At 39.6% G+C, this 10,257-nt stretch overlaps 1 protein-coding gene across 1 annotated transcript in view; it reads left to right on the top strand.

Annotated features, from left to right (window-relative positions):
* Positions 1-10,257, top strand: part of LOC136831222 (protein-associating with the carboxyl-terminal domain of ezrin) — a 28,466-nt gene continuing 18,209 nt past the window's right edge. Inside the window, exons 1-2 of the mRNA XM_067091240.1 lie at positions 1-304; positions 6,200-6,316. Of these exons, the coding sequence (XP_066947341.1) occupies positions 248-304; positions 6,200-6,316 (174 nt within the window). The 5' untranslated portion in view covers positions 1-247. The remainder of the gene's footprint in view (positions 305-6,199; positions 6,317-10,257) is intronic.

Raw genomic sequence — 10,257 nt, 5'->3', positions numbered from 1 at the left:
ATGACGTTTCGGGTTCCTCTACAGGTACACGAAGTCATTGATGCACGAAGCGTAAACTGTTTGTTATGGTCCGGAGTCTTAACTCACAGCTGATTTTGACCGGAGACTGAGACATTCGCGTGATCTGAATGCGAGATAAGCCGTGAATGCCGCCGACCTCTCTCTGATCCGGTAGCCAGCGCAAGATTTACAGCTTCTGGAAGCTGGACAATTATTTTTGACAGGAGGATATGCTTTTTATTTAACGATGGGAAATGTGGACAGTGCCCTCGGACAATTGGAGGTGGATCGGGACAAAGGAGAGGTAAGGCGGTCTCAAGCCACATTGCATATCTCACAGAGATTAATCTTCTATACTTACTTATTTCTACCTTGTAATCCTGCCGAGGATTAGTCAGGACCGTGATTTAAGATTAAACCTAAGTAGCCTTGCCGTAGGAGGCAATGCTATAGCCTACCTTGCAGTAGGATATTGTTTTTGACAGCAGGCTCCTTTAATAGTATAGGTTAAGGTAGCATAGACCCTAGGTACCGTTGTAGCTAGGTATAGGTTAGCCATAGGTTCTTTGGAGCCAGGTTTAGCAGTGATAAAGGTGGTATGACAGGCTACTTTAATTTCTTGCCAACTAGGCTACAGGCTATGAACCATGTATTTTTCTCATTTCATATCTTATGGGTTGTGTATTTTGGATCATTATTGTTCATGCAAACCATTCGTTTTTATGCCCCCGACAGTAGTCTTTGGATAGGATGCAGAGGAGGGAGATGGGTAGGCCTGAGAAATCCGACTGAAATCAGGCCAAACCTAACTTTCCTAGTATGCTGTGTCCTGCCTTAAGCAGACCTTACCTTCCTAACCTGACTTAAGGGACCTTGCCTTGACCAGGCCTGGTGGGGGACTTTTTCCCTCCCTCTGGAACCCCTCCCCCCAATAACATTGAATATCGGAAACATTTGCATGACTAAATTTCCGTTTGGACATTCAACTGTGAACTTGGAAAAAGTTACTTTTTGTGTGAAGAATTGTCAATCGTCAAATTGACAGAATGTGAATGAATTGCACCCACAGGAATGGTAAGCAATTAGGAAAGTACGTAGTCATGGTCCATTATTCCCAAATCATTATCATTTGCAAATCATTATTGAATGGCAAAGATCTTTTAAGGCCAATTACTGGTATGCATATAGGCCTTCCCTTCCATAATCTAAACCTGATTTAGGACACTTAATGCCACCCTGACCTAGAATGCCGTAGGTCATGTAGTAAAATGCAGATGCATCCCAACCTTACCTTTGCTAACCTAGGACACCAGCCACTGGGTCCGTACCCAACCCAAGGGCCCTGGGCTCCGGGTACATGCTGTTACACTTGTCTCTGTTTTGGTAACTCATTTAATTTACGAGAGGCTTTAGTCAGTGAAGGAGTGGTGTGCATTAGCAGAGGGGATTATAGCACTTTCAGATGAACAGAGATTTGTTGCACTCTTGATTTTGCATAAAGAAATAAGACGGGTATTGTTAAACTAATCACCCAAGTACTTTAGCATAAGAATTTGTGCAGTTTTAATTGGTTAAAAGCTATAGTTAATTATAGCTGTAGTTAATTATTGGCTGACACATGCATTACAAATGCCCGTCACCTTCATATGTTTTAGAATCTAAAGAAACGGAATTCCTTTAAAACAATAACTATGGACCTTGAAAAATTATGAAAGTCTCCATATTTTTATTGATAAATGTGACCTGCTATTCATTGCTCCTTATATTCCTTATGAATAAATGCCAGAGTGACTATTATACGACCATTCTTCAGATTAGATTTTGGTTTTGGCAAGAAATTAAAGTACCATATTACTATATTGCAATAAGTATGCTTGGCTGAACTGAATTTATCCTGCTGTGGCAGACATTTAACCCAACCAGAAGGTGGGCTTACCTAACTGTTTTTTGGTTTTCTATATACACTGTATTGGATAGTCTACATACAGGATTTTGATTTTTGGCAGGAAGCACATATTTTTCATACAGCATAACTTGTGGATTGTATCTTTCAAGTTGTATTTTTCCCCTGTCAGTTTTGAGCCAAATATATTATGACTTTCATTAATTAATGAGATTATTTAGGTTGGGGTCCAGGGCTATGTAGGTAGGACACTTATCTTAGGTGAGGTTAGGTTAGTATGTAGGTTAATCCAATTTAAGTCTTATTTTATGTTTTTTTCATTTTCTTCAGGGATAATATGTATTTCAAGTATGGTACTGTATACTGTATTTTACCATCACTATTGAGATTTGATATTTTTGTATTGGTTTCTAACTGAGACATTGTAAACAGTGATGGTGACGAAGATACATAGAAGGGGAGAAATGGGCTAAATGTTCTTTGCAAGAAATTAAGTGGCATGGAATTACCTTTCCTATTTATTACTGCAGTGGGGAACTTGAGTTATAGGCTTGGGGAAATTAGAAATGACAAAATACACTAAAAAAATTATGTGTGTACTGTCCATATAGAAGAGACTGGGTCATTGAACACTGGTTCTGATCATTCATGACCGGTTCTGACTATGCTTGGATCTGACTACGATCCCAAGAGTGGTCTCTTTGGTAGACTGGTGTGTCAGCTTCCTCTCGTGTAGGGGAATAGCCTTCTCGGTTTAGGGATCTGTTTGGATCTAAGGGTCCTTCTTCATTACTCATGGAGTTTGAGTTGGTAAGGGACTTTTGTCAGATTGTTGGGCTCATTCATGAGTACATTTATCATGGGGAAGTGATCACAGCGCCTTTTGTCAACCTGATCTTGTCGATTGAGACAATGAAGCTACTCCCCTTTAGGTTGACTCATCAGCTTGTAGGCTGATGATCACCCTCCCCTTGAAGAGCCGGCTAAACCTGTGATGTCTGCTACTAAGAGGATGCAGTTCTCTGAACCATGGCTGGGAATTCAACCATTATCTTCCTTAAGAAAGGATCTGGAGCCTTTCCATCCCTTTTGGCCACCCTCTCAGGTTCTGTCCTGAAAGGTAAGCTAGGGAAAGAAGAGAGGGGGGTGGTGACATGGGTTGTCCCTTTCTTTAGCTACTGAAGTAGAGGTTGCCTTTCATACCAGTGGGCATTATGACAGCAACAGGGGCTGGGGAATGAAGGCAGGGGGCCTCTGAGATAGGCGATCCCTTTCTCAGTTGCTGTGAGTAAGGGATGCCTTTCGTGCCAGTGGGCAACATAACCAGTTAGTTGATAAAATAGAAGGCCAAAGACTTAATTTATGTTAATCTTGAAGCAATAGTCAGTGGCTGTTTTTTTATATATGCCTTTTTATAGTGTTCTCATGTATATTGTTGTGAAACTGCAGGTTCATACTGAACATTGTGATTTGTTTACAAGAGCCAGTTTATATTTGTAGAATAAACTAAGCCAGATGTTTTGCATGGGATTCTTCTTTAAAATATATGAATTACAGTAAACCCCACTGTATTCGTGTTCTCATGATTCACGGACTCAGGCATTCGCGTGTTTCTCTGTAGAACATATCTACCCATTATTCGCGGAAAATTCGCCCATTCGTGGTATTTTTTACTGAGAAATATTCACTAATTACTGTATTTTCATCTAATTTTCATGAATGCACTTTTTATGATAAACCTATTAACCCTTAAACGCCTACTGGACGTATCATACGTCGACTAAAATTGTCTGTTGGGTGCCAAGTGGACGCACCGTCGCCGACTCGACTACAAAAATTTCAACCTTCGGTCAACTTTGACTCGACCGAAATGGTCGAAAAATGCAATTGTAAGCTAAAACTCTTACATTCTAGTAATATTCAATCATTTAACTTCATTTTGCAACAAATTGGAAGTCTCTAGCACAATATTTCGATTTATGGTGAATTTTTGAAAAAAACTTTTTCCTTACGTCTGCGCGGTAACTCGGCCAAAAATTTCAGAAATTCTTTCGTCATTTTGTCGTAATTTTTGCACTGTTTTATATTAGCCGTTACGTAAAGTTTTATATATGAAAATGTGCGCAATTTCATGTAAAATACAACAAAATACAACCCATGGTTGTAGGTTTTATCAGTTTGGAAATATTTTCATATAAATCTCGATAACTGCCAAAATTTCAACCTTCGGTCAACTTTGACTCGACTGAATTGGTAAAAAAACGCAATTGTAAGCTAAAACTCTTACATTCTAGTAATATTCAATCATTTACCTTCATTTTGCAACAAATTGGAAGTCTCTAGCACAATATTTCGATTTATGATGAATTTTTGAAAAAACTTTTTCCTTACGTCCGCGCCAGAAATTCTTTCGTCACGTTGTCGTAATGTTTGCACCGTTTTATATTAGTCGTTACATAAAGTTTTATATATGGAAATGTGCGCAATTTCATGTAGATTACAACTGAAAATAACTCATGGTTGTAGCTTTTATCAGTTTTGAAATATTTTCATATAAATCACGATAACTGCCAAAATTTCAACCTTCGGTCAACTTTAACTCGACCAAAATGGTAAAAAAACGCAATTATAAGCTAAAACTCCTACATTCTAGTAATATTCAATTATGTACCTTCATTTTGCAACAAACGGGAAGTCTCTAGCACAATATTTAGATTTATGGTGAATTTCTGAAAAAAACTTTTCCTTACGCTCTGCGCCAGCGTAACTCGGCCAACATCTCAGAAATTCTTTCACACGTTGTCGTAATGTTTGCATCGTTTTACATTAGTCGTTACATAAACTTTTATATATGAAAATGTGCGCAATTTCATGTAGAATACAACAGAAAATAATTCATGGTTGTAGCTTTTAACACTTTTGAAATATTTTCACAAATCACGATAACTGCCAAAATTTCAACCTTCGGTCAACTTTAACTCGACCGAAATGGTCGAAAAACGCAATTGTAAGCTAAAACTCTTACATTTTAGTTGTATTCAATCATTTACCTTTATTTGGCAATAAATTGGAAGTCTCTAGCACAATATTTCGATTTATGGTGAATTTTTAAAAAAACATTTTCCTTACGTCCGCGCAGTAACTCGGCCGAACATCTCAGAAATTCTCTCGTCACGTTGTCGTAATGTTTGCACCGTTTTATATTAGTTGTTACATAAACTTTTATATGTGAAAATGTGTGCAATTTCATGTAGAATACAACAGAAAATAACTCATGGTTGTAGCTTTTATCAGTTTTGAAATATTTTCATATAAATTACGATAAATAGAAAAAATTCTACCTTCGGTCAACTTTAACTCGACCGAAATGGTCGAAAACTGCAATTGTAAGCTAAAACACTTACAGTCTAGTAATATTCAATCAATTAGCTTCATTTTTCAACAAACGGGAAGTCTCTAGCACAATATTTCGATTTATGGTGAATTTTTGAAAAAAACATTTTTTTACGTCCGCGCATTACGGATTCATGCATCATATTGTGATAATATTTTCTCTGTGTTGGTTTGATCGTTTTACAATTTGTTATATACCAAAATCATCGCAATTTAGTGTACAATACAAAGAAAAAAAAATAATCCGTTAGCTTTAACCGTTTTGCTCACAGCGATTTGTATAAAATTATATATGAAAATTTTTTTTGCGCTGTCATATATTTCAATATTTATATATGATAATGATATTTTTAATTTCTGATGGTTGCATACTAAACTTCAGGCAATGACAAAAAGGAGCCAAAATGAACTCTTAATCTTAAAAACTAAGCGTGCTGTGATTTTTGAAAAAAAACTTTTTCCACTTGGCGCTAACTCCCGAACGCAGCCGGCATACGGGAGACGTTTTAGTAAATAGAGGCTCAGCGTTTAAGGGTTAAAATACTCAGGTGTAAGCATTTTTACAGGGTTTTTCTTCTGTTTAAACTATCAAAATGGGCAGTTCTAAGTGTTTTTAGAGGGGTTTTAAGTATTCGCGGATTTTAGCTTTTCGCAGGGGGGTGTGGTATGCATCCCCCGTGAATACGGGGGAGTTTACTGTAGTTTTTTAACAGTAGATAACCAAGTTTAACTTCGTGTAATTATATGTGTGAATGGAATGGGCTTTGGGCTTTACAGGAAAGAGTTAGTAATTTTTCTGTGACTTATCATCGTAGAATCACTTGAGGTAGGTTATCATCTGTTTTGTTATGCTTATTAGTATTTTCAGTTAGACTGTTCATGGAAATCTCTGTTTTCTTCTAGGTATTTGAGGACTGGACAATGGCACCTGGAGAATTAGGGGGCACCCCTGTGACAGTTTTCTCTGCTGCACATCCGCCTACTTCTCGTAAACGCCCATATATTGAACGTGCTCTTCAGGTAAAATACTTCTGAATTATATCTGTGATATTTATATGTAAGTTAGTTTAAAGCGAAAGTCATTCACCTTTCTGTTTTCTAGCATGCATGCTTGTAAAATCACAAGTGTTAACGAAGCCCCAGACTACTGGAGCCACTTATCACTTAGCTGTAGAAATATATAGGCTTTTACACTTGTATGCTTAACATTGTACAGTAATTGTGTTTTCCTGTCGGTGTATATCGTATAAAACTGTTATGAATAGTTGCTCGCATGAATGAAAAAATTCCATTCTGTACTAGTTGTAGTAGCTACATATCAGTCGAAATAATAGTGGCTTGGTTGCCAAATAGTTCCTTATTGGTGTTGGAAGACCTTAATGTACTGTTGATGACTGGGACTTAAAGGGCTAATTTCGCTCTTACAGTGAGACTTATTTCAGCAAGACTTATTTCAGTAAGTTTCATGTGATAAGGAGTCAGACTGTTTTTAGGGTGGAGAAACGTAGCTGACAGGCTAATAGTTTGTGACACATCTCATCTCAGTTCATGAACCTTTTGGCAGAAAAGTTTACTTCAAAATGCCCTTGGTCGGGAGGATATCACCCTTTGATGATCTGGACTGGAATATGCAGGAATATAATATAACAGGCAGACAGTAATTTTCTTCATATATTTAAGTCTGTAGGGTTTGCAGGGTAAGCCTTGAGATGGAATCAGTTTTTAAAGTGAATGACCACAACCACAGCAGAGCCTTGTCTCATGTTGTATTTATCAGATTTAATGGTTTCTGGCTTAAATGGAAAGTCGCTGCATTTGCAAATTAAACTATCTACTGGTGGCATTGTTTAGTTATACAGCACCTTAAAAATATAATCACTGAATAATTCTCCTCTCTGTAGCATGATGAATATTATTATTGTTAATCATTATGTGGCGGTATTCACACCCACAAACAACACAACACGCAACACTCACCCTGATTTTCGGTTGCTGGAGATGGATAAGGTCCACGGTCGCCAATCACAGCACACACCCACGAAACAAAAACTTAAACCGACCCTCCACCAACAACGAACCAACAAAAAAAGAAGAGACACATGAACCATTAATGTGGTCCCAAAACAGACGAACTCCCGTTCACTTTCAAGGTTGGACCTCAACTGCCCAAGACTTCCCCAAAAACGAAAAACTCCCGACAGACCGACAGACAGAGAGACAGCCGTAAAACCAACTCCAACAACCGAACCACTCACAACGACAATTACACACTCTCTCTCTCTCTCTCTCTCTCTCTCTCTCTCTCTCTCTCTCTCTCTCTCTCTCTCTCTCTCTCTCTCTCTCTCACACAAAAACGTTGGGAAATGCTAAATAAAAACAAATTACTTCATCCCTCTATATTTCTCCCCCTTTTAGCATTTCCCAACCAACACCTTTCACACCCCTTTCAAATCGCTTTTACGCAACACCCACGGATGCTCACTAGCAGGTCCTCTAGATCGCGTTCACGCACGCAATCATTCTCTCAGACTCGCTCTCTCTTCCAGCAACATTCAGATTTACATTTTCTCCTCCATTCTCTCTCAGATTCACGCTATCTTCTTCACTATTACCACTCTCAATTTCATCCACAATCTCATCTATACCCTCTAACTCGTTCCCAAATACCTCCCCAATTCTTCAACTAACCCATCCCATTCGCTCATTGACCTTTCCAATTCTTGCAACGATTCATTCATGCTTTCAATCACTCGTCTATCACTGCTACGCTCTCTTACTCTTACACTTTCGCTCACCTCCAACCGTTCACTAACCCCTACACGTTCAGTCAACTCAGTTATATCAAACCCACATATGCTATCGTTCTATCCATACCATCCCATTCATCCGTATTACACGCTTTATCACTCATTTCCACTTTGGCACTCACACCCCTATCACACAACTTACGATCATTCCGTTCACTTACGTTTTTCCCTTTCTTACGTTTTCTGCCATACTCTATCAAAACAAATTGCTTCATGCACTCGTCAGTCTTTCCAGCAAAGCCCCCTCATGCAACAACCCCTCACGCGTACATGCATCACACGCACCGCTTGCATCCTGGAGGATCCACCCATTTGAACCCCTTCACACTCAGTTTCCCGAATTTGCTGTCACAGTCACCCTCTTTCGTCTACATACACTTGATACATGCCCTTCCATTCCACATTCGTCACACTTCGCTCTCGGTTCTGAACACATTCTCGCATAATGCCCATTCTTACCACAGTTACCACATATCACATTCACTGGGTACCCCTACAACCATTAGCAACATGACCCACCTGTCCGCACCGGTAGCATTTAACCCCTATCTTTCGTACACTCCCTTACCAAATGTCCCGGTTGCCCACACCAAAACACGCTCCTAAAGCCCACCTACACTCATTCTTTGTATGTCCTTCCTTTCCACATCTAAAACACTTCGCTCGACTTCCACTCACCGACCTTCCCTTTGTACACTACTATCCCTAACCCGTCCAACCCGTTGTTCCCTTACAAACCCATCATTCATCCTCACTGGCACCTCTACATTACTTGCTCTTACACTCCTATCTATTACACTATCGGCCATTCTCATTGGGCCCTCAACACTGCATCCCTAAAGCTTCCGAACTCTGGTACTCTCTCATCTACCCCAGCCCTTACACTTACACTTCTGCTCTCTTTTATAACCCTGTCAAGCTCATAATCTTCTACAATTTCAAAATTTCTCCCCAAGTCAACCTTTCATTCGTCCATCTTTTCTTCTCCTTCCGCTTCAAGTTCACAAATTCTCTAACTCCATCTGGCACTGTCCCTAACAACTTCCGTACTAACTCCTTACATTCATGTATCCCATCATCCCCAAACTTCTTCCTTGCCAACGTCTCCAGCCTACAAGCATATAGTGACAAGGTTTCCCCAGCTTTCATTCTTGCCTCATCAAATTCATTCTTCCTCTTATACTTAACACTCGCTTTCATACGCCTCGCTTGCTCAACTAGTCTAGCTTTCACCTTGTCATACTCAACATCCCCACACTCATAATAACCCTATACATATCAAGTAAAACCCAGTCAAATACTCTCCTAATTCTCGTGCCCACACTCTCTTACTTTCCCCATACTTATCCTGACAAAACCTTTCATACTCCCTAAAGAAATCATGCACATCCCTACTTCCATACTCATTATACTTTTCACACCGGGTACCTCCCTCACATACATAGCCTTTCTCACTTCTTTCTCACTTTCACTCTCACTTTCGCTACTTTCATCTGTCCTTTCATACCCTCTTCCGAATACAAAGAGTCCACTTCTGCACTTACATTCATCTTACTCATTACACTCTTCTTCCCCCTCTTTTTATCCACTTTTATCCACTCACCTCCATCCACCTCACTATCACTACTGCCTTCACCTCTCCCTTCTTTCCTGCCTTTCCCACTTCCTTACCCTTCTTACCAGTTTCCTTTCCCTTTCCCTTCTTCCCTTTTTCTTCCCCTGACTTATCCTTACTTTCCCTCTGTTCCTTCCCTTGCTTTTCATTCCCCTTTTCCTTACCCTGCCTCTCATTCCCTCGTTTCTTACTTCCTATTCCCATATCACTTTCATCACTCACGCTTCCATTCACTTCTTCCTCCTTTTCTTCCTCTCTTGCCCCTTCACACGTTCCAGAGAACCTGCCTCCAACAGCCCCTTCTCCAAAAACACCCTTGAACATACCTTTCATCATTTCTTCCACACTTCTCATCATTCCCTCCAACTTTTTATCCATCCTCTCTTCCATTCTCTCTTCCATTCTCTCTTCTGACTCTTTCATCTCCCCTTTCATTTCTTCTTTTGCACTTCTTAGCATTCCCTCCACCTCCTCCAACTGACTCCTCAATCTCTCATTCTCACCCCTCAACCACGTATTCTCCTCTCTCAACCTTACCA

The sequence above is a fragment of the Macrobrachium rosenbergii genome, chromosome 48 (genome assembly GCF_040412425.1).
Source record: "Macrobrachium rosenbergii isolate ZJJX-2024 chromosome 48, ASM4041242v1, whole genome shotgun sequence".
Classification (NCBI taxonomy): Eukaryota; Metazoa; Arthropoda; class Malacostraca; order Decapoda; family Palaemonidae; genus Macrobrachium; species Macrobrachium rosenbergii.
The sequence above is the reverse complement of the archived record's forward strand: the minus strand, read 5'-3'. Positions and strand labels throughout refer to the sequence as shown.